Source organism: Cheilinus undulatus, linkage group 23 (genome assembly GCF_018320785.1).
Source record: "Cheilinus undulatus linkage group 23, ASM1832078v1, whole genome shotgun sequence".
NCBI classification, from domain to species: Eukaryota; Metazoa; Chordata; class Actinopteri; order Labriformes; family Labridae; genus Cheilinus; species Cheilinus undulatus.
Window position 1 is genome coordinate 27686834 of NC_054887.1, and position 25669 is coordinate 27712502.

Sequence of the window (25669 nt, forward strand, 5' to 3'; positions counted from 1 at the left end):
AGGTTTCCACAGGCCCCTGGTTGTGTTGTGGATGTCCCAAGGACCTGAGAACCACGAATAATCTCCAGGTGTATCACCAGGGGGGAAAAGGCCTCGACAGGATGCCATGAAGCTCAACCTTGGCTGCTGAGTGACATACTTTTGTGTTGATATGTGTTGGATTTGACTCTGACTACCCTCGCCACCCTCTCCAGTTCCAGGTTGTGGCACATCAACCCCATGATGAATCCTTAGCGCCCTACATGCCTAAAACTAATGCACGTGGTTATAATTTTTGTCATAGAAATTTGAATTGCCCATATTTGTAGTAATTTTTTTATTGCATTTCCGGGTTTCATTTTATACCTATTTAAAAGAATGTCCTGATGCTGTAGATGGTAAACAAAAGGCCATTTTAAGTGCTTAATAATGTTCAGTAATGTCAACAATTAAAGCTCTGTGTATTAGTTTGACAGCATCAGAGAAATTTAAGCATGCAAACATGATCAAGATGATGTGCTGAAGTTCAAACTTAGCATCTGAATGAGGAGGAAAGTTGTCACTTAGTGAAATACTTTAACCAGACCAGCCATATTGTTGTTTGTTGATATGTTAATGGAGAAACAAAATAAAGAACAGCAAAGACAAAAGTAATATTTATTTTTTTATTACAACATTACATGCATATACAAAACATTTCATTAAGCAGTATGAAAGTTAGTCACAAAAATTACCTCTTGATATGTCTTTAGGTTTGAATTGATCTACAAAATACTGGCTATCTAAGCTGCTCTACAACATAAAAAGAGCTAAATTTGATATTCACATATTGGTTTTAAATTCACTTCAATGATTGTCAAAACATTCTCATGTTCAAAAACACATCTCTAACATTCATAACATTTATATTGTGATAGTCATAATATTTCAGCTGCTACAGACACATTCCTTATCATCCTACGTAAGTATTACCTAAACTAAAATACTGGTTAGAGTAATATTGTCAATATCTGACTTGCATAATTGTTTTAATACAAAGAAAGACCATTCAGAGGCATGCTGAGCAGAACTGAGAAGAAATTCTTTGCTGAAGTTACTCCAGCTTCTTTAAGGCTTCACAGAGTTTCCCCATTTCACCTGAAACAGAAAGGAAAACATTTCAAATGAGAATAACTTCATTTTCCATGAACCAGGGTGCCCTGACTTTTCCCTCCATATTTATCAGTGACCCAGATTCTACTCAGCAATCAATACAAACCATAAATAAGCCTCTAGATTATCTTTTGTCCTTGATAGGTACTCCCTCACGATGCTTGATGTTAGCAATAAGTACTGTTTTTATTGATAGTAATGTTTTCATTCATAAATAAAATGGGTTGTTATTGTTTATTAGGACTGGTTGTAGATTATGTTTTACTCACTGACTTCTATGAAGTATGTCTTACTTTGCCACCAATAGAGAACTCTGAGTGGCCATTAAAGTGAATGCAAATTTAAGATATTTAAGAATTCTAAAAGCAACAATTCCAGTTTTTAGAAGAGAGAGAATGACATAACATTTCTCCTACTGTGCAGCTGACTTCCAGGAAAATTCTACATAACAAAAACCTCTTCTTTTTCCAAATATATCTTATGGATGCTCCCCCTTTTTTAAAACCTGACCTGGTTCCCTTTCAACATGACTTGTTAGGGTTACAAAAAATGGTTCAAAATCACAGCTAAATGTAGGGAACAAACCCAGCTCTAATGGAGAGAATGACATAATAGTGTGTGGCTGACATAATGGCTGTAGTGGATGACACATACTACTGATGCTGTCAGCCAGGTTGCTGAGCTGCTTGGTGTTGTCCAACACTTCAACACTCTGGGTGTATGGATTGTAGCGCACTGTGAAAGGCCTGGGGATGGTACCTGCAAATTTCCTAAAAGCAAAGAGAGACAGTCACATTAGACACATTTTATGTCTAGTTTGTTTAGGCATCTGTTATGGGGCTTGTTGATGTGTCTGAGTTTTAAAGATCAGTATCATTTCTATCAATATAGTTTATCAGCCTGATGCTCGGTAAAAGCGTGTTTACAGTAGGAATCACTATTGGAGGCTTTTTTTTTCCAATAGATTTTTGAAATTTGGATTTCCAAACCTGTAATGAATCAATAGAAAGCTCTGTACATTTCTTGTATTCATCCAGCGCCTTTGTGACCAAAAACAGCCCAATTAGACCCATTAAAACTACAGGCATGGCAGTAAAAAACCCTGCATTTTATTAAAGAAGGCTCTCAGTCTGGAGTCTGTGCTCCAAATATGTATTTTTTCCTGTTCTTCAACAAACGTCCCATATTTAGCATAAAGGGACATTGCATGTGTTTTCCTTGTTCCTGAAGGGCCAATTAAACTGGCATTTAATTAATCAGAATCTGATACTTCTGATCAGAAATCATGTTGATTAAGAAATTCAAGAAAAATGAGGGAAAAATATGAATTATAGGATTTTTATTGTTGTCAATGTATGGCAACTATATTTGGTCACGAGCGTACTGAGTGTGACAATTTATCTTATAAATTTTATAGTGCGAAAAAATACTAGTGCATAAAACTAAAAGTTGTTGCTCATCAATGACATATCCAAGCCTGTGATAACCATTTTAAGGGGATTCTAGTTTGCATGTAGTCTTTAAAAGTTAATTCATTTTTTGTTTTTTTTTTATGCGTAAAAAAAAAGAAAAGCACTAGGAGAGCGCAGACCTCCGCCTATCTCCCAATAGTAAAGAATCCTTAAAAAAATTCCTGGATCCAGACGGTGATCCGGATCACTCCCACAATCTAACCAGTTCTTCCTTATGCCATTTTCTGACATTTCCTGAAAATTTTATTCAAAATCCGTCCATAAGTTTTTGAGTTATGTTGCTAACAAACTAACAAACCCTCCCGATCACATAACCTCCTTGGCGGAGGCAACAAAGGGGTTTATGCAGTCAAACTTGTATTTTAAGGGTTAAATTTTTTTTAATTAATCAAAATTTAGTATGTCTGATCAAGTCTCACATTGATGAAGAAATGAATGCAAAAATTGTGTAATTATATAAATGTGTAGTAGTTTTATTGCATTTTATGTATGGCAGCAATTTTTGGTCACGCACTGAGTGTTCACAGGAAAAAGTATTAAGATTTGAATTTTTTGTCATGGCTTCTTATTCAGCTTAAAAATATCAAGACATGATTATTAGTCTCAGCCCTGATCTGTTTTATTTTCTTACCTCACTTTCTCCTTGGCGTCCTCAAAGCTCTCAGCCACAAAGTACACGGGCTGGTACTCTGTGATTGGGTATTTCTGGAGGCTGGTCTTGTCGGGGTCAAAGGGGTAGACTTTTGGCTCCTCTGTCAAGCAGTACTGAAAGAAAAAACAGCGTAAAAATTACACACTGAACCAATTTTTTCTGCTGTGTGGATTTTCTCAATGACTGTCTCTACTCCCATCAGTAAACAGGAAGTGCAGCATGATTCAGGGATGTTCTTTTCTGCTGATGTGACTTGGCAGAGTGCACATCCTCTGCTGATGTAACTGTGACCTCGATAGCTGCCCGCTCACCCCCACTCTGCCCCCACTTACCCACTGAACCACTTTACTCGAACCCTGCAGGGAAGCCGGCGGGCCGACTCCCCCAGTGACACAATAAACCTGGGGCTGAGTGGACCACTAACCCACTGCCTGCTCCACTGCTCTTTTACAACACGCTGATAGTGTTGTAATAACACACAGGGGGGTCAGACTGTGTGTAACGCTGCTGAGGGGGTCCATGTCTGCTGACAGAGTCATAACATCCTTCCTCTGCTTACCTGCAGCTCTCCAAACGATGAAAGCAGGCCGGCTCCGTAAGCTTTGACCTCTGAGCCCTGCTTACACAGGCCGAACTCCACAGTGAACCAGTACACCTGAGGACACACAAGGTTCATGATAAAATGAGCTCTACACCAATGATTATGCAAAAAGGCACAAATAGGGAAGTTTGGATAAGGTTGTGAAGTAGGCATCAAACCAAGAAATACTTATGAGGATTTTAAGAGGTAGTGTGCCTGAATTACACCTCCAGATAAATGTTTTTAAACTCCAAAACTACTACCTCACAAGTCCTAAATGTTTTTTATAGCATTGTTTACTACATAGTAATGGTGGTTTGGGGCCTTCCAAGTTTGCTTTAACCTGGTGGTGTCCATCTTCAGGCAACTTTTGTGATCCGGTCTTGCTCCGTTCTCCCCAAAGTGTCTCAGTGACCTCTAGAGCTATGCCAGCAGGAGCACAGTCTCCTGGCAAGGTCACCTAATCAGGACAGGTCAAAGGGTAGAAGCCTGACTGTTCCTCCAGGCTGGGGGTTGGACATAGAACTAACAACCCCACCCCTAAAAAACCTAACTTTTAAAGACCCTGTAAAGTGAAATCCATAATTTGTGTCTTAACACACTAGATATATTGGAATATGGTTGCTGTAAACATGTGAAAACCCTGGGATCAACATGTGACTCAATTATGGATTTATACCGTATTTTTTATTTTGTCTATGAGCATTATTTTTTTTTCTTTGTATGACCACTTTGCACTCTGTTTTACATATTCAAAATAAAATTCTATCTATCTATCTATCTATCTATCTATCTATCTAGAATCAAGGGCTGTTTCTTATCTACAATTACTATTTCATGTACTCACGGTAGCGAGTTTCTCAATGTACTCATCAGGAGCACCCAAGGAGGCGAGACCGATTTCCTGCATGGATTTCAAAGCATTTAGAAATGAATCAAAGGTTGAATGAAACATGAAAAATTTTCACAAATTTGTATTTTAATATTATCTAAAGAAGTGAGCATCCCATTTAGTACAAAAATGAAACTAGTACATATGAAATTATAGGACTGACATGACAAAAAAAACAATAGTGCAGTTTAATGGTTAGCATATGAGATATACATAAATAGCATAGTATATAATCATTGATCTTGTACCTGTGAGAACTGGGCAAAGCTGGGGTCAGCAAACAGGGGAACATGACCTAGGAGCTCATGGCAGATATCGCTGCATCAGAAATGTAAATATAGATTATTAAAAGTCTTTAAAAAACATTTGAAACAATACATTTTCATTTTTATGATGATTTAGGCACTCACGGCTCAGGGGTGTACGTGGGCTTGGAGCCATGACGAATGTACTGCGTGGAATGGAAAACACGGAAGGCAAGACCAGCCAGGAAGTCCCGGGATGAGAGCAGACCTGCTACGGGGCGCAGCCGGAAACCTGTGCATGCTGGAGGACAGAGACGGAGAGATGAAAGAGGTGAGTGTTCGGTTGTGTTGAATAATAATGCTAGGTAAAGGGAGGAGGGAGGGATAGGAAGTAGGGCGTCTGAACAGGTTCTACGTCCCACACTGACGCCACTAGGTTTCCAAAAAGAAGCGAATAAGGCAAAGGGGATGTTCCATATAAGAAGGAGGCTAAAACTGGATGACTCAGTAAAAAAGGACAGGAGAATAATAATAATAATATAATATAATAAACGGTATAAATAAAAGCAGAAAGTTTCAAGATGTCAAAGCCCAACTTGTATCAAAAGCCGGATCAGACAGGTGCATTTTAAGCAAGGACCTAAAAGTTTTCAATAGACCGAGCAGGTAACTTTATTTCCAGGTAAAGTGGTCCACAGTTCTGGAGCAGCTACCACATATATGGTGGAAGTATCTGGGATAATGATTGTGATTAAAAAATGAACAAAAAAGAGAAGATTTAATCATAAAAGTGTAATGCAATGAATAAAAGGTGTAAATTTTCATGTATATCCCTAATCAAATTTTATCCAAGGCAAATATTACCAATACTGTATTAGCATCTACTGCTAACATGCTAGCTATCTTTGGCTGTTTCTTCCTCCATATCTTCCTGGCACCTCATATCTTTTGAAGATGTAAGCATTTAACAACTAAGATACAATTTCATTAAAGCGGCCTTTTTTTAGACACAAAAAAATAAAAACAACTTTAGCTTTAGCCACTAGCTAGTAGCAATTTCGATAACTAGCTCTTATGTGAAAAGCTAGCTGCCTTAGCAGGTAGTTTAGTTAGCGTTTTCTCCTAACTACATTTACTGTAAAAAGTAGCTTACAATATGATACATTTTACTAAATTTAAGTGTTTACTGACTAAATCCACATAACTATGAAGAAAAATCTACGAGAAGTAGCAGATTTAGCCATCTTTAAGTAACCTTAACAGCTAGCTCTTGCTTGATAAGCTAGCAGCCATATCAGGTTTAGTTAGCTGTCATTTTCTCCTCTAATTTACCATTTCCTTTTTTGTTGCACATAGAAACACGCTTAGTAATAAATCAACAAGATGTTTCTCCTTTCAAGAGTAACAAAAACAATAGTAAAATCAACAAACAATTGTAGTTTTAGTCATTAGCTGGCGGCTATTGTTATAACTAGCTTCTGTCTTATAAGCTATCTGTCTTAGCAGGTATAATTCCCCATTTTTCCTTCTTTATTAAGCTAACTACCACATCTATTTTCTAAATTTAGGGACAACTCATTGAACATAAATTAGCAAAACCAGTTTAAGCTGCTAGGTAGTAGCTTTTCCACATCTTATTAAGCAAACGGTCTCATTTATTATCAAGAGTGACACTAAATAATACACAAGTAGGCTATATATTACTTGGTTCAAGTGCGTAGACTCTATACAGAAATAATAACTTGAGGGTAATCAGTTAAAAATTGTCGTTTTAGGACCAAGCTATCCTAATGATAAGCTCTCTTTTGGCAAGATAGCTTCCTTACCTGAGTTAATATTATTATTATTATTATTTTTGAGTTAGATAGAAATATGAACATGAAAACAAGATGCCTTTGGTTCAGTAAGTTAGTTACTAACTGACTGACTGACTGACAAAGCACAGTTACCAGAAAAAGCAAACTGACTTTTTAACTGTAATTTATGCAGCTAAATGTTATTTGGATTTTATAAGAAGTTACTGAGAAGGTGCTGACTGAATATACAAATACAGCCTTTCAGCTTAGAGAATCAAAGGAACGTCACGTAGAAGTAAAACTGAGCCTCTAGTACGATCATGAGAGTTATGAGAGAGAATTATCACATCTCTGGACTCGACCTAAATGACATAATAGCTTATGTCACTCCTGGTACATCGGGTCTTACACTGCAGGAAGCGGGAGACGTCCTCCAGCTGGGGGATGTTGTCCTGCCTGTAGCCGCAGTATTTCTCCAGCAGAGGAAAAACACGGTTGTGTTCACGGCAGGCGTGAGTCGGGTACAGGGTCTTGAGCTCCTTGAACACTTTGCCCCATGTGGCTCGCTCCGCCTCTGTGTACTCCACTCGAGGGATGATCTGGCCGCTGGGACAAAGACATTTGGGATTTCTCAATTTTATGTGCAAGTATAATGGTCATTTTCCAAACTTAGACTTTGAATAGCATGGACTATGCTGTAACCTGGTCTCTATTGCACTACTAAAACCCAAGACTACGTATTCCCTAAAAACAGCTTTTTTCCCTTTTTTTGAACATTCAAGTAAAATCCTGATATTCTGACTTCTTCAACAAAAACATTCTTAATTACCTATACAAGCCTAATCTCCGGACAGCAACCCTAGTGTCACATCTCTTTCTAACATGCTGTATATAGTATTATACATTCGTAACAATCCATTTTCATCTAGTTATATAATCCAAATCTTCATCAAGAGGGAAAGTTCCTGAGCCATCATGAGCAGCCACATATCCAGTAGCTCTTTTGAATTTTCCTTGGGATTAATAAAGTATCTATCTATCTATCTATCTGTTTGTCTGTCTGGACTTTACTGAGGTTCAGGAAGATGTTTCATAATTGCATGAAAATATTTAACATTGGTTTAGTCATATTTAATTAAGTTAGTCATTCCAGGGCAGAATATAGTACCTGTAAAAACTACAATAGATATCTTTAAAGGAATACGTCCAGATTACAGAGTTCCTTATTAGTAATTTTGGCCTTTGTTTCTATTAAGAGGAAAAACTGCAACAGCACATCATCTTTGAAGATGCCTGTATAATTGTGCTACACAGATATCTAAATCTGAGCTACTCCACTGAGGATTTTTAACACTGGTGGTCTTTGTAGTGCCGTAAATAGTATCCTATTGAATGAACAAAGATACAAAGCTCCTTTAATCCATCACTGACTGCTTTATATTTGTCCAAGTTTTTCATTTAAATTTTAAGTGCAAAGTCGTGAAAGTATTAACCCAAAATCACCCAGACTTAGAAATATTTCCTCCATAAATATTAAAAAAACACAAACAAAATATGAAGTTTGAATTTTGGGAGTAGTTACTGTCTGTAGTTGTAGGCGATGTCAGCAAACTCCTTCCTGCGGGCTCTGTACACTGGATCTGTGAAGCCCTAAACACACATACAAACATAAAGGAAAGCCATGTTAGATCTCATGATCTCAGCCCGGCCACTCACAGCTAAATCAAAGAGTGGAAATCCTCTGCTGAGGCTAAACCCTGTGGCCTTTGACAGCATTATGCACTCCGTCTGTAATAAGAGCAGGCAAATACATATTCAAATGAAGCCTTTGTAGAGTGTTTTTCAGATTATGATGAATACATTTCCCTTTAATGGCGGTGGCAAAAGGGAGCAATTATCTATAATTATAGGGGCTCAATTAAAGCAATGACATCAATTTGTGTGTCTAGATAGTTTCCATTAGAATAGACAGCAGAGTGCAGCCTGTCATCTCCACAGCCCGGCTTTCATAAGACATGTGGGCGTGAGTGGACACACAAAAACACACACAGAGGCAGGATGTGGCACACAGACAGCGATGGATGAGTCAGTGCGTACCGGGTGATCAGCATCCAGCTCAGAGCCGTAGCTGAGGATCTGGTTGGCAAAACGGTCCAAGTCCTGGATGTCATTAGGGAACCATGGCACTGCAGAATAATTACAGTTATTAAACTGTTAATTCATGTTTTTATACCACGTGTAAATATTGAGGGCAAATCAATTTAGCATAAATGCTGCAAAGAGCTAAGATGGCATGGAAATTCTATGCATAACAAAGGTTTAAGATCGTCTCACTTTACTGATTTAAAAGTTTGTTGTAGAGAATTAAAATTTTTGTTTAGATTACTGGAATCTTCTTTCGCTATAATTCTCTTCATCTTCATACCTACTAACTCGGGCTGGTTATTTCCCCCAGCCTCACAATACAAAACACATCATAATACACATTGATTTTGGATGATAAACATGTCAAACAGAATTTACTACAGTAAGCTGTTCCTTATTGAAGAGAATAACAGCAAAGGCATCATTTTCAGGATCTTGCAACCTTCAACACTTAAATCTATGTCCTTAGAGTTCTAACAAATGCATTAAATATTCTTTTTATAATCATTGAGCTGATAATAAATGTATACTTTTTTCTTCAAATGGCCATCTCTGCTCTCCCTTGCTTATGTTTTGCATGCAACAATAACATAGACATTTCATTTAACAAATCCATGTAATTGCAAGACCTTCTTTCATATTTGTTTTGATCTGAAGCATGTGCAACATCATGTAGTTTAGCATCTGCTGCCGTCTTCTGGCTCTTTTTTTAACTGCGCCATAAACGATATATACTCTGTAACGCCTGCATCGATGCAAATTGTCAAATAGAATGTGACATTTTATAGCCGTATCATTTCTTTGAGAATAAGCCTACATGCCTGCATGCTTGCTCAGATAAAAATACCTGCATCTCTTCTCTCACGTATCTTGTCATGCCATACTTTATTCCATCGCTTTGGTTTTTATATTTTCTACTTTAAACCACTCATTAGCAGTGCACTCTATATTTAGTCACACCTACCACAGCAATCATTCAAAACTATGAGTGAAGGGCAGCATTAGCAGCAAGCAGCTTTAGATAAATACAAAAATTAAGGCATAAGAAGTATTGGTTTAACATGAGACATTGCACCTTATTCAGAAATATGGAGGCGGTACATACTAGTGGATTTCTCTTTCTTTCTCTGTCTCTCACACCTCATCATCACGAGTAAGTTTGGCAATTATACTTAAGCAGTCTAAGCAGCCAACCTGAGATTCATTGCAGCTAGTCACAAGATGTAGCTGGGGTTTGTGAGCTTAAATGTACATCACATTGTTCAGCCTATTCACAGCAATAAACTCCTTAAACTAATGCTAGACCTCAAATAAAAAAACGAAATCCATTCTCAAAAAAGAAAGAGTCATAAGATCAGGTCCCATAATCTCAATCACAGCTGTACTTCATTTGGAGAATGAGCACGTTTGAGTTCTAATCTCCTCAAAAAACAAAACTTTGTAATCACAGTAGTTTCCTTTTCAGCTATAATGAGCCAAAATCAAAGGAGGTATCAGCAGACCAAGACTTAAAAAGAGTTTAAAAGTAAGTGAGGTAAATAATCACACATTTGTTTGACCCATGCATTGTCTTAAGTCTTTTGAAAACATAAAATGAACCTGGTTGGCACTCATATTTCATATTTTAAATGATTATAGTTGATATTTTGTAGTTTTAACAATAAGTATTGTAGTGCTTGCCAGGATTAACTTCTTTCTCTGTTTTAAAGGGTAGTTTTATGATTACTTTTGACTGAAGGAGTGTTAAATGGACATCATTTAGAATTCCTTATTACTATAAATAAGTAAATATTAAATCAGATTTGAGGTTGGAAATACAGATGATTTTTAGCCTGTAGGATTTTATTTTTCAGCATTGTGTTTGACACTCAGCAGAATACCAATCAATGGCCATCTACTTGTTCATTTGTATTTATGACTCTCAAAAGCACTGCAACCCGGTCATTAATCTACATTTGTGTAGTGTGGTCCACCCTGAGGCTCAAGGCCATGACAATAAGGCCCTGCCAGGCTCCTCTATAAACAGGCAGTCTCCCAAACAGGCTATAAATTACCCCTCGTCCACTTGACCCTGACCGTCAGACCGCAGAGTCTACACCGAGGTTAAAGGAGGATCCATGGTGGCCCTGTCCGTCTTCCTGCCATGACCTTGGTATGTTCTCCTTGTCAGTGTTTTAGGACAGAGAGATCTCTGTTCCTGCCATGCCTGTTGGTCCTCAGTAGCAAAACTAATGTCATTCTGGAAACAACTAATAAAGGGGTCGAGATCTGGGCAAAGGGCCATTAGTCTCATCGGCGACTCTGGCTGTCTCTTCACAGTCTGGCTGAAGGATCATACTGTACCACCCAACACTTTGCTCGGATGATGAATTGACCATTTCACTTGTACTGATCTCAGTTTTATTAGATTTTTTTCAAGCCTTGCTTGCTGTGTGGCTCAATAGATGGCATCAGACTGGAGCCAAGTGATTGCCATTCATTAAGTCAAGGCAATGATGGCCATTTGACTTGTTGCAGCTTCAACTGCACAAGAATTTGTAGTTTTTCTTAAACATGTATTGAAAACTATCGTTCAGATTGCCATACATTTTTGTACAGACTTCCCTGATCCCAAGAGGCTTAACCCCAAAGGCTTTAGTTATCGTCTTGAAGTTATTTTCAGGTTAAAAATGCACTGGTATACCAAAATATCCCTACATCAACTGCATGGATTTGAACAAAATTTGATTTAGAGGTTTATTATCTCCAGAGGATTAATCCTAATGACTTAATTATCATCTGAATTTTCTTATTTTCTTACTGACACACAGGTAGAAGGATTCAAATATCAAACTAAATATCTCTACATCAACTGCATGGATTTAAACACAATTCGGTTTAAAGGTTCCTTATCTACAGAAGATGAACCATAAAACTTAAGTCATTCTGAGAATCTTACTAAAGCCCCACATGGTAGACTGGCCTTGATAACTACTAAATGGACTGTCATCAGTTATGGTACAAATGTTCCTGTTCCCCAGAGGATTAACCCTAATTATTAAAAGTTCCTCTGAATTTTCTTGATTTCTTTTAGAATAAACCTTCTTTCTTTCAGTCATCCCAAAATATTACTAAAGCCCAACATGGTGGACCTGCCTTGATAACTCCTGAATGTCATGTGATTAGTTATGGTACAAATGGTCACATTCCCCCGAGGATTAGCCCTAATAATTTAGTTTTCCTCTGAATTTTCTTTATTTCCTTGAGGATAAACCTTCCTAACTGAAGTCATTTTCATGATATTATTAAAGCCACACATGGTGGAAACTAGAAAACTCCTGAATACACTGTCATACATTATGCTACAATTAACCCTGTTCCCCAGAGGATTAACCCTTATGTTCCTTGGAATTTTCTTTTTTCCTTGTAAATAACCCCAACCAACTTAAGTCATTCCCAGTATTAAACTAAAGCCCCACAGGGTGACTTCCCTTGAAAACTACTGAATTTACAGTCTTTGGTTTTGGTACAGATGTCCCTGTTCAGCAAAGGATTAACCCTAATGACCTCAATATTTACATCTACTGTATGGACTTTACCTAACCTTTACCTAATCTAGATGATCATGATCTCAAGACAATGAATCCCATGAATATTAGTAATTTACCAGACTTCATTTTCATTTTTTAAGTCTTGCACTGAAATAAGTCATTCTATAGAAAAGACAACAGTTACATTTAGAACCAATATTCCTTTTCACCAGAGGATGAACCCTTATGTCCTTGTTGATCATCTAGGCTGAACTCTCCTTTACAACCAAGTGTGAGTGAAAACTTTCATCTATGCCTTGAATATTTCTACATCTTCTTATTGTATGTGGACAAACTTATAAATGGGAGGTATTCATGATCCCCAAGGATGAACCCTTTTTACTTACATTATTCCCTGACTGTTCCTCGATGACTCTTCTATGATGATGCTGAAATTTGCAGTTTTTCAATTATGAAACAACTTCTTGTACAGACCTAAAATATAATGTTGACATCCTTTGTACCCAGAGGATGAACCCTACTGACTTTTATGATCCTAAAAGCATCAAGTGGCTAAAATTATGTTGTAGCTCTAGAGAAAATTAATGTTTAAGCACAAAGCTTATTAGAAAGCATTCAAGACCATCAAAGATTAAACCATATGACCTTGATAATTTATTTCCCCCAAATTTGCCTAAATGAAAATCTTTAAAAATTGCATCTATTACACTCCCAAAAGCTCTAAAATGTCAGTCTATGATTAGATAATCTTTTTGACTATTCAAAACGAGATATACAATCATCAGCAATGGTGACATTTCAAAATCCTTGTATTTGAAAAAAAATACACTGAGTAGCATCCACTTTAACCTCCCCTCTCACAAAATGCAGAGCATGTCTTTTTCTTTGTAGAGGATTCATGCGTATCATCCTCTGACTACAATAATGCAAACTTACTAACCTGTGTCCTTCTCTTTGTTACGTGATAGCTCGTGCACATGGCCGCTGATTTGTGTGCGCAGGCTGTCGATGACAGCGTCCAGGGCCTGAGAGCAAGAGGAGTCCACACTGATGAAGAACTCGTACTCGTCTTTGTTCATACGTGAGGGACGGGACTCGATGTGGGTGAGATTGATGCCCTTCTCCTGTGGTCCACAAAACAAAGAGGAAGAGAACTTGATGGTGAGACCTGAGAACTGACTTTACATTACTGACCAATGTTTGAGGCAAAGAGTTCCACACAAAAGAAAGTAAAAAATCTATACACAGCTGTTTTGGTTGCCAACAGGCTGTAACACTGATTTTCCTTCACCACCAGAGGGCGTTGTGTTGCCATTAAAGTCCTCATTTGTTTTGTCCATCATGATTTTAGGTCAGACAGAGCTGCCTTCAGCTCTTTTTCTCTTCAGTTTGACACTGACCAGAAAAACTAAGAATATTCCAGGACATACTGTACTTCTTCGCTGCTAAGCAGTTCAATGAATTGTCAAATCATCCCCCCACACTGCCAACATTTAGCTTTTGCTCATTCCATATAGGACCTTTGGGATGTTTCCAAACCTAATTAGAGGCAATTCACCACTATTTTTTAATGTTCAATATGCAGAAAGAAATGTGTTTTTGTTTATGTAACTTTAGGGGTGTATGTTGTTCTCAGTCTTCTATAGGCTAAGTAAAGAGGGGGGTGTTAGCAGCAGGGCCTCCCGTTTTCTTCCATCTGGATCCCATTGTACATATAACAGCTTTCTTTAAGGGCCACAGGGGCCTGCCTCTCCCAGGAGTGGCTATAGTAATGACCAGGATGGCATAAAAAAAGAGAAGATGACTTGCTCTTTATGATCAGCTTTTATCTCTCCTCTATCAGCAGATTTACTGTAGCTCCCTCGGTCTAAAACAGAAAAACATACATTGTAAGTCTCAATAATTCAACTTTAATGTCTGCAGTTATTCCACATAAACTCTTGGGTATGATACCTGAAAAACAATTAATATTACCATCAATAAAGGGATAAAGTAGTGTAAATTTAAAGCTTTTATCTGTTTTTTAATCAATACTTGTTAACATTGAAAGACACCAATCTTAGATTTCAATAATCAGAAAAATCTGAGCTAATTAGGGCAAGTCTCATAACCTCAGTTTCAAAGCCCTTCCCGCTGGTGTTTACTGTTGCTACTAAGGATGCACAATAATGGATTTGTGCCTGTTTGCCATATGTCAATATTTACAAATTCATTTTAGCTGACACAGATATTAGTACCAATATTTAAATGTAGTTCAAACCTAAAACTAACCTTAAAGTCTAAGGAATGAGGATCAACAAAAAAAAGATTTCAGCTGACCATAGGTCTGTTGGTCCTGCCCAAATCTCCTCAAACTTATTTGAACATATGGCCAATATCAACAGCTGGTTATAAATACAATAAAAAATTGTTCATATATGCTTTTATCTGGCGGTACTGAGAACATGACAATACAAAGGAATCCTTTCCTGACAGAGGCAGCAGCTTTAGACCTGGAAACTTTATCCCTTAAAAGACGAGTCTGATCAGTTTCTCTTTTGCAACTATCATAGTCCTGCCCCTTATTGATGTTGATTGGTTAGTGAGGGAGTAATGACATAGACGAGAGCAGCACTGTTCCAAAAATTGAACTGATTTCAAATGAGAGTGCTGTGAGCACAACATCAAACATCTGATGCCTGACGATTTTTTTTTTCTGCTTAGGATGCTAAAAATGCTGCACTACAGTGGCTTGGCTTTGTATTAAAGAAACAGCAAATGTGGACACAAAGAGAAAACAGAGAAATGTATCATGCAAAAGAGGCTGCATCAAAAAATTTGAAGGTGTCACGTGTAATTGTGAGCATTCATTGTTTTTAAATGAAACAATAGGGGGAGAATTTTAATGTTAGATGCAAGTAGTTTTAACAGCTTAAAGCTTAGCAACGCGAGTTTTATCAAACATAGCTTTGGCTAACTATGCAGATAACGTAGATACAAAGCTTACATTGCTTCTCTGTGAGCTTTGCCTTAGCTACATTACCTACCTAGCTCTTTTATCTATAGCTAATTTAGCTTTAGCAACTTGAGTTTTAGCAAATTATATAAAGCTAACTTAGCTACAAAGATAACATAGATATGTAGCTTACATTGCTACTCTGTGAGCTTCGCCTTAGCTACATTACCTACCTAGCTCCGTTATCTATAGCTAAGTTAGCTTTAGCAAGTTGAGCTTTAGCAAACGTAACTAAACTAAGCTACACAGATAACGTAGATATTTGGCTCATTTAGCTGCTTTGTGGGCTTAGCTTTAGCTACACTGGATATGTATGTGGTTATGCTATCTAAAGCTAAGCTAGCTTTAGCAACTTGAGCTTTAGCAAACATAACTAAAACTAACAAAGCTATACAGAAACTGTATATACATAGCTTCTTTACAAGTTTAGTTTTACCACAGTTAGCTATGGAGCTAGGTTAGCTTCATAGCTAGCTCAGCAAACAGAGCTATGTAGGCTATGTTTGCTTCATTAGAATGCTTTCTTGGAGGACAGGGTTTTTCTATAAGCAGACTGTTGACTCAACTTTATTGAATATTCTGTAATCAGGGTTTTGACATCTAACCTTTGTTATTCCAGCCCTGACCCTAACCTAAAAGAAGTTAAATCTGATTTTATTTTAAAAGTTTTAGCTTGTAATAAAACCCATATTAAAGTGGCATAAGGAAATATCATAGTGATATAAGCTCACATCATAGTGGTATAAACTCACATTATAATGGTACAAACTCAAATTAAAGTGATGTTAACTCAAATTAAAGTGGTAAAAAAACTTACATAATAGTGGTAGAAGCTCACATTATAATGGTATACGATCATATTATAGTGATATAAGCTCACATTTTAGTTATATAAGCTCTTATAATGATTTAAGCTTACATTATAGTGGTATGAGCTCTTATAATGGTATAAACTCGGATTAAAGTAATAAAAATTCACATTACAGTGGTATGAACTCACATTATAATAATGTAAACTCACATTATTGTGGTATAAGGTCATATTATTGTGATATAAAACTCACATTATAGTGGTATACCTTCCCATTATAATGGTACAAACTCAGATTAAAGTGATATAATTTCATATTATAGTGGTATAAACTCTTATTATAGTGCTATTATCGCTTGCAATAAACAAATATTGAAAGTCTGAATCAACACCACAAATAATGACAATTATTTTATACATATAAGTATTACTTTTTCCCTCAGCATGTCTGCATTTTACACGCTTCCACCCCATTTTCATGTTTTCACATGAATCTTCAGCTCAGTGGATTAATTAGTGCAAATTTAGCTATAAAAATACTTAATTTATTTTGAATACAAGAGAAACGTGTTCAAATAGCAATAGCTACAGATAAAATGCATTATTTAGTCTCTAACATTGCACGTGCTTCATTTATTTCCTCATAAAGGCCCAAGACAAATGCAGTCTTTAAGTCCAAAACTGAAAGACTGAAATGTCAGTTGATGATATTTAAGCCTTTACAAACCCACTGTATTTATTTGGAATAACTGCCTGAATTTGTTTAAATATCATTACATATATCCCAGACAGAAAAGATGTCCTAATTTCCCTTCTGTGTGCATTTAGGACCCTTGTTCAGTTTGTCATAGCCAGCCCTAAATCCTGAAACACTCCAGATACATGGGTCATTTTTGAGATTTCTGTACCCCTAAGAGCTGCGCTCCATTGTGTAAGCCAGGTGACATTCATCCTCCTGTCGCCCTAGCTGCCATGTAAGGTCAAGGTTGGCTTGTGGCTCTGTATTGTCACATGATAACCCCGCTGCTATGTCACATGCGCTTTGTCGTAAGACGGATAAACAGAGTTCCAGTTCTAGTATGAAACTTTCTAAAGAATTGAGATTATGCACTCACACAATGAAAATGAACCTTGGCTATAAACCAAAGCTATGCAGCGAAACGTTAACACATGGTTTGACCGAGCAGTTGTTTTTCATTTGCAAAAAAACCAGGATGAAGAGCAGCATGTTCTCTTCAGGCTGTGTTTTTAGGGGAATCAGCATATGTCGTATTGCAGAAAGGGGGGTGTTGATGGTTTGGGGTCATTTGGCCTTTTTTATAGAGATGCTGGAATTGGGGGTGGAGCAGGGGGAGGATGGAGAACATGCAAGCTCATAGGTTCAAAGAGGATCCTGATGTTTACTGCAGCAGGCAGAACAAACCTTCTCCACTCCCAGAGGAGCATGCACATGACTGGGAATAAAATGTATTTTAAAAAAAAAATGCTTTCATGAAACCAAAAACATCTTTTCAGGATGTTTTGCATATTTTTGGACTGGTTTTCCTCAGTGTGTTCTGGGTATATTTTCTGTGTTTTGCATGCAAGAAGAACAAACTTGAACTTTGATAATGTCATCCATGTTGAAGATTAAACTATTGAAGTGCTGCCAATCAATGTTCCCTTCAGTCTTTCAGATAGTCACGTACGCACAGACAGCTCTGATTGATCAGACAGCAGAAAACAGCACACACAGAAAGACACTCATCTCGTGTTTCCAAACATTTAGGTTGATCAATCAAATTAGCTATACAACCATGAGTCAAAATTTTGTTTTAGGTATTCATTTCAGAAAACATTACACTTTGGGGTTTTGGTTGAGCAAAATCACCCTGTGAGTGAAATGTTAATAATACAAACATCTCCATCTTGGTTGCATAGTACAGTGGTTCTCAATGTTGGGGTTGGGACACCCTTGGGGTCTTGAGACACTGGGAAGGGGTCGCCAGATGCCTTTAAGAAACTAAGATTATTTTTTGCACAACTTGAGCCCATTTTTGCTTCTTTTTACTCCTTTTTTACCACTTTACACCAAATTTTCCCAATTTTAACCTGTTTTTATCACTTGTTCTTGCCAATTTTTGCCCCTTTAAATACATTTTTGCCACATTACTCCTATTTCTGCTACTTCTTAATCAAATTTTAATGCCTTTTCTGCAATTTTTTCCACTTTAAGACATTTTCGTCACTTGCAAACCCTTTCCAACACTTTTTCCACCTAATTTTGGTTTTGTTGACTTATTATTGTCAGTTTTAACCCCCTTTAACCAAATTTTACACCTATTTTGCCAATTTAACCATATTTCACTATATGTCATGCCCATTTTTGCAAACTTTTAACCAGTTTTCCCATTTTTTAATCCCCTTACACCACCATTTTTTCCCATTCCTGACACTTTTAAGCCAATATTGACACCTGTAACTGTTTTTACTACTTTTTATGCCAGTTTTTGCTACTTTAACCCTTTTTTGCCACTTTCTACCACACTTTTATTTAACTTTTGCCCCTTTTAACCAATTTCTGCTACTTTTGAAATCCTATTTCACCACCTTTGCCACTATTTTTTTGCCATTTTATTTCTGATTTTTAAAAAAGGGATTTAAATTTTTAAAATGACTATATACTATGGCACAAATGAATTAAAAAAAAACCACAATTTTTTCTTTGATAACAGTGGCTATTATTCAAGTAAACAAATTAAACGTGGTTATCACACATTTGATAACACAGACCATCATTTTGCTGACTTCATGGCTGGGCCCCAGATAGCTCTCCTCTTTATCCCCCCTTATAGACGGCCTTGTCTGCACATCATTATTCTTGATTTTGCATGGCTGTGTTCAACCACTTTCAGGTGCAGTGGAGGTCCCTGGTCTCTGGCACCTTTATTTTGGGGGTCACAGGCTGAAAAGGTTAAGAACCCCTGACATAGTACATGCAATGGTTTTACCCATTGATTTTTGGTGTCATAGAGATCTCATTAGGAGTTGATTCACCTTTAAAACACAGATTCTGCAAATTAAAGGGTATTCAATCTAAAAAATGAGAAGATTAAAACTAAGAAAGGAAAGGAAAGGAGATGCAATGTGGGAAATGTAGGCATCAAACTCCTGAAGCCTCTGCTGTTTCTTATTTGATCATTCTTTGTTAGAATGTTGTGTTTATCCTAAAACTTCATAAAAGTGCAATAAAAAGTTGCTGTGGTATGTCTTAAATGTTATAAAAAAGTTTTTTAATTACTTTCTTAACTCTTAAGTAGATTTGAGTAGATAATGCTAAGTTGTTTATTTTAAAAAAGGGGTTTCCTGATTCCTGATTTACTGATTAAATTTCAAAAGTAAAACTGTGGCATACATTTACTAAGGCTGTCAAATTTTAGGTTCTTTGATAGCTTTTATAATACCTCGAATCTTCTAACAAAAAAATCTGTTATTTTAGAGATTGACAACATCAAAAATTACTGAAGCTTTAAAAAGACTTTTCTACAACACATGTATGTAGGGTAGAAGAATGAACCCCACCAAGCAAATTCCACCACATTAAATTTTGCAATCTTAGTTGAGCCATCTAGACATTGTGAATGAGTTCATAAGAAAAAACTAGAAATGACCAAATATTGGACGCCTCAGAATTTTAAAACAGGTGTTCAAGTAGGGCAACGTGGACAAAAATCACATGTTGACATTTTTTTAGCTGAAAGGTGATGCATGGTCTCAATATTTTTTTTTTTCTACGAAAGAAATATTTTAAAACAAACTCAGTTCCAAGTGAAATCCACGTGGGCAAAATGTCAAGTCCCACACAGGGACTTGTATTATCAGCCACCTGCACAATGCCAATATAAATAGTAGAAATGACATAAATGCAGGTGCAACACCAGTATGTATACAGTCAGTATTATAGCCCACTAAAGCATTTAGGTCTTACTTTTTACATTCATGTGAATCTAAATGATCCACAAAACTTGTTTCTTACTTTGCCTACATAAGCGACTATCTTACAGTCCATTCATCACAGGGGAAAGTAAAGTTGCAAAGCAATGCTCACTCACATGCTAGTGCTAAGTAATTACTCCTGTCCATGAATTCTACATGGTAATCTGTGTAGTGCACATCATGTAGACAGAAAGTTCAGAAAGCTTGAATTTTGTGAAAAAAGGCCCTGAAATAAAATGATAATTCCCCATTTATACTTGACTTATCTAACCCTCTATCTTCTTTCACATATATCGATTTACAGTGTTGTGCATAAGTTTTAGGCATGTCAGATGCTAGTGATTCGTCACCGGGCCTGATGTGCCACAACCCTGACTGGAGAGGAAGTGAGGAGTGAAGTGTGTCACTCAGCAGCCAAGGTCAAGCTCGGTGGCATCTCTTTTCTCCAGGTCTTTTCACCCCTGGTAATACGCCCAGAGACTGCTAACGGTTTTTAGACCCTTAGGACATCCACAGAACAATCAGGGGCCCATGGAAACTCTACTACCCGCCCAGATGGTATCCTAGGCCCTGCTTACTCACCACATCTGCCCCTCACTCACCTAAAGGAGTGGACTGTGTTATTTTTTCAGCTGATTATTTTCCCGTGCCCTGGTAAATGCAAAGACATCCAGCGCTCAACTGGGGTTGTGTGAATTCTCCTTCCCACCCTATGGTGCCCTAAGGTGGCGCACCCGCCACATATACGCCTTAATTCCGCCTCCGTTTTTGGCCCAAACATGCAGGAAAGTTCTACACAGTACTTTATCTTGATATACTGGCCACCAAAAACTGGAATCCTGTCAAAGTTCAAGATTACACTGTTTTTATAACCATAATATGTAGTTTTTATAGTATTTGAATTAATTGGATTTTATTGCTAATTCAGTACTTACTTTCATTCCTTTTCATGTATCACACGTTTTTGGAATGACAACAAAGAATCCTTGAATTTCTAATAAGAATTTGAAAAAAGCAGAGGAAGTAACAAAATAAAAACCTCAAATAAGGCAATAATTTAAACAAAGTTGACTAATTTCATCACGTTATTTCATGGACATTCCTATTCTGTTCTAGTGTCTATTATCTGATCAGATTTTCTGTTTCAGAGCAGTCCAGTGTTCAGTTATTTCATTATTATTGATAACGTGGGGGACAGTGGATGGGGGAGGGGTGAGTGTGTCAGTGCATCAAAGAATTACATCATATTTGCTCACAACTAACCCAACAAACATCTGTGATAAGCTCCGTTTGTTTAGTTTCTTGCCTTAAAAGGTCAGAACAGGCCAAAAACATGAAAACTTGACCTGTAAACTACAGATAATCATTGACATAACCTGCTGTGCTCTGTGCAAAAACTACAGCTATATTTTTGAGACAAAATATAAACACTATTTGTCATCTTAACACTTCTACATTGTGCAGGTGAACTATTGATGTTAGCATGAATAGATCTGTGAGCTTCAGAGGTACTGTAAGGTGTGGTATTTTATCATCACCACTTAATCATTAATATGCTCTGTTTCTTTCTGGTTTTAGCCTGTATGTCAGTGATCATGAACTGGTGGCCTGGGGGCCACATCAAGCCCGCCACAGCTTCCCATCTGGCCCCCAGAAGATTTTTAAAGTCAGAAAATGTGCAGAGAAAGAGAAAATATGTTGTGGTATTTAGGGTATGTTATTCCAAAAAAATCTCAATAGGCATTACATGTTGACTTAATGTTTGTTCCATTTTACAGAAATCCACCCGTCAGTCATTATTAGTGAATAAGATGCATGATAAAGACATACTCATGAATTTGTTCTTGATAAAGAGGCTGTTTTCCATGCCAACTTTCCACCTTAGGCACTTTGAGAGTTCGATTTTTCCTGCCAGAGGATGACCAATAGACTGGTTTCTTTACCATTTTCCCACCAATCACCGCACAGCATTTTAGCATCAAACCCAGAGATAACAACATGCAAGCCCCAGAAATATAAAGCTGAAATATCACAATCGCCCCCTAGTGGCAACTGCAGTTGGCAAAAAAAAAAAATTGTTTAAATTATTTTTGGGCTTTTAGTGCTTTTATTCGACAGAAGACAGTGGATAGAGTTGGAAATGGGACAGAGTGGGGAGAGACATGTGGTAAAGGGCCACAGGCCGGATTTGTATCTGGGCCCCCTGCGCACATGGGTCGCACCCCAGAATTATTTACATTTTGAAGAAAGAAAAATATAAACAGTTATATCATAATTGGGCCAGAATATTAAGTTAAATTTAGTTTTTGGGAAGTCTGGCCTGTGTATTCCAAGTAATAACTTGCCCTTGTTTTTTTTTTTTGTTTTTTTTTACCTTTCAAACTTTATCCTTTTTATTATCTAGGTTCCTCTCTCATTGCCATTTTAATAACTGTGTTTTGATGGTGTAAAACATGCTGTCTACAGCAGATAGTGCAAAAGGAATTAGGGCATGTCTGTCTGCCTTGTAAAAGATGTTTTATTTTTCTAATTATTTCTAATTTTGGCCATTTTATGGCTATCAGTGTTTTTTCAGGGCTATGAAGCTGTCATTAGCCCTCTGTTCAGGATGTAAAGGAAAACTTTAAGGGACCAGGAGACATCACTGTCTCTCCTCTGTTCTCTGTCTGTAACAGACACTAACATAGCCATGTGAATCATTATGAGATATTAAAGGGACTTCATAAATCATTTGCAGAATGGTGGATTAAATAGTAAGCGAGGATAAAGGCTACAACAGAGAGTTAGAAGGAGGCTTTGATTCAGCCAACAAAATCCCCGAACTTCCTTCCTGTCTGTGCAGAGGTGTTGGTGTGTTTCTAACTAATAAAAAAAATAACATATCTCTGCCCATCTCTCTCTTTGAAATATGAATGTTTTTTCTTCATATCTTGGGTACTGTCACTACTATCAAAAGTAAAAGATAATGGGCATTCCAAAGCACCTGGTATTGAAAAAGTCTCAAAGTATCAGACCAGTATTAAGACCAGGTTTTAGGTTGCCACCAACTTTCTGCCTGACCACTCTTCACTGTAATAAAAAATAATAATAATAAATAAATTTAAAAAAACATAACGGTGGGCACCAATAGTGGTGCAAGTTAAACAATGTGAGAACTCAGTGTAAAAGTGCCAACTGTGTCTGGTAGAAAACAAGAAAACAAACATGTGATGCAGAAGACTTTGCATTAGACCCTAACAGAGTTCAGTTTGGGATGTAGTACAAAAAATCCAAGCCAGTCGGATGAAAAAAATGTCTTCTGACCACACACTGAGGTGGATACTACAAACAACTTACTTCATGGTCTAAAATCTTCTAATGAGTGTTGTAGAGACATTTACCTCAAAGAGCCTCAGACACTTGGCTAAAGCTCCGACCTCCTCTTTCAGGGAGAAGATGCAGGAGATCACTTCTGACTTATTGTCCGTCTCCTCCTCCAGGTACGACCCTCTTCTCTTCTGCAAAGACAAAATTCAGACAACATTGAGCTTACATATGGAGCCGCTGTGCACAAGATTATGAGAATCCTTGAAAGCTGTTAGAATTCTCTTTATACACAAGTAAAAAACTAAGGGGAGCGGCTTATGCTACTGGCACTGCAGGGAGTCGGTGAAAGAGGATGAGGAGTAATAAATGCAGTCATTTTTATAGCTTGTCTTGATCTAATGATCCTCATGATGGTTTATGTTTTGAGCCTCAAATACGACCATTTAGGCCCTTAACTCCAAGAGGATGTGTAAATCTCAGATTTTTTCATTTTGTGTGTCTGCATTTAAGCAAAGACACATGTTTGAAAACATGCATAAATCCAGAGTGAGAGCCATGACTTTTCTGAATTCAAGGCGTCTGATCTTCAAGCTCAAAGCCATAACACCTTTAACCTTTCAACGCAGGCCCTATGCAGCCGTAGCGCCAGTGTGACCACATGCTCCACACATGAGAGGATTAGAAACAATCCAGAATAAAAGACTAAAAAAACAGACAAAATATCCTCTGAATGTGTGGCACAGTGGCACAGAATATGTGACAGATTTAGACTGAATGGTTATCTATTAATTTCAAAATGTCAGCCAAATCTTTACTAGAAGAAATCCAGATGAAATGTGAAATTTAACATTTAGTTAATGATTGTTTAGACTCCAAGAGTAGTGCACCAGACATCACTTCATTATAAAACAAAGGGCTTTATTAGTGCACCAACCTCTTGATTTTAGCTGTAAAATGGCAGGAAACAATTCTAAAACAACCATTGTTATTACCAGAACTGTGGCATTTTCAAATAGCTTGTTTCGTTAAATCACTACTAAAACAAAGTTAGAATGAGTCAATCTATGATAAATGCCAAAGAGAAGTAGGTAATACACATCTAAGAAGCTGTAACAAAGTCAAAGTTAGCATTTTTGCTTTAAAATGTGCTTGGATGATCAATTGCATATCAAATACAATAGCTGCAGACCAAATACCTGCCTGTAGGATCAGATTGAGTGATTGTTAGATGCTTTTGCAAGGCCTAAAAATATAGTCCAGGTGTACCTTAAGAGCACATGTGCCCTGTTTTTGCATTATCAGAGAGCCAGGGGGCTAATATTGGTGCAGCAGCTACATCATCAGGTATTTGACTTTGTTTAAAATGCCAGAAAAAAAAATATGATTTGTTATTTCTCACAACAATTTTATTATCTTTGGGTTGCTTTTTCATCAAATCAGTGACCCAAAACATCAGTATATTCATTTAAGCTTTGAAGACAGGAACAAAAACACATATCTGAAAAGCTGACACTAAGTAACAGTAGTCATTTGGTTTGAAAATGTATCAGATACAGTAGCTGCAGCTCAAATACCTGGAAACATATGGCCATATTGGTCCATAAGTCAATGTTTGTGTTTTTGCAAAGTCTGGTAATTTATTCCAGGTGTATCATGAGAGCACATATGGTCCATTTTTGGCAGTAAAACCAGCTGGTTTCCCCCTTTATTCACAACTATCCCCTGCTTTGTCTGCCGGACACCATCTAGAATATTCTAGCTATGTGTGGCTCCATCATTGTTATTGTTGGATCAAAAACAAAATTGTCTGAATTGTAGATGTTTATTTGTGTGGAATAAATTAGACTTTCTGCTTGAAAACGTCAAATCATGACACAAAAGAAAAGAGTAGCTGATGCATTTATAAGAAAAGAATAGGTATACAATAGCAAAGGAGTTTCACATTTTTAACAATAGCATGTCAAGTGTCATTTTAAGGATTTACCCTCGGTCCTTGGTCCCCTGTCTCTGCCTCCGCTCCATAGTTTCCATTGACCCTCTTGTAAGCAGCGTCCATCCTCTCTCCTCAGGTGAACAACTTTCCGTGTGCAGGATAGATGCTGGACTCTGGTCAACTTTGCGAGGGCAGCTCCTGTCTAT

The 25669-nt window shown here is 37.3% G+C and overlaps 1 protein-coding gene across 1 annotated transcript; it reads right to left on the minus strand.

The window, feature by feature from the left end:
* Positions 1-622: 622 nt before the first annotated feature.
* pah (phenylalanine hydroxylase) lies at positions 623-25669 on the minus strand. Its single transcript, XM_041780290.1, has 13 exons — positions 25515-25669; positions 23605-23721; positions 13384-13567; positions 8866-8954; positions 8351-8418; positions 7178-7374; positions 5138-5273; positions 4976-5045; positions 4683-4739; positions 3815-3910; positions 3235-3368; positions 1786-1901; positions 623-1116 (listed from the first exon to the last, which is right to left on the minus strand). Exons 1-13 carry the CDS (start codon positions 25584-25586, stop codon positions 1073-1075), a joined length of 1380 nt encoding a protein of 459 aa, XP_041636224.1. The 5' UTR covers positions 25587-25669; the 3' UTR covers positions 623-1072.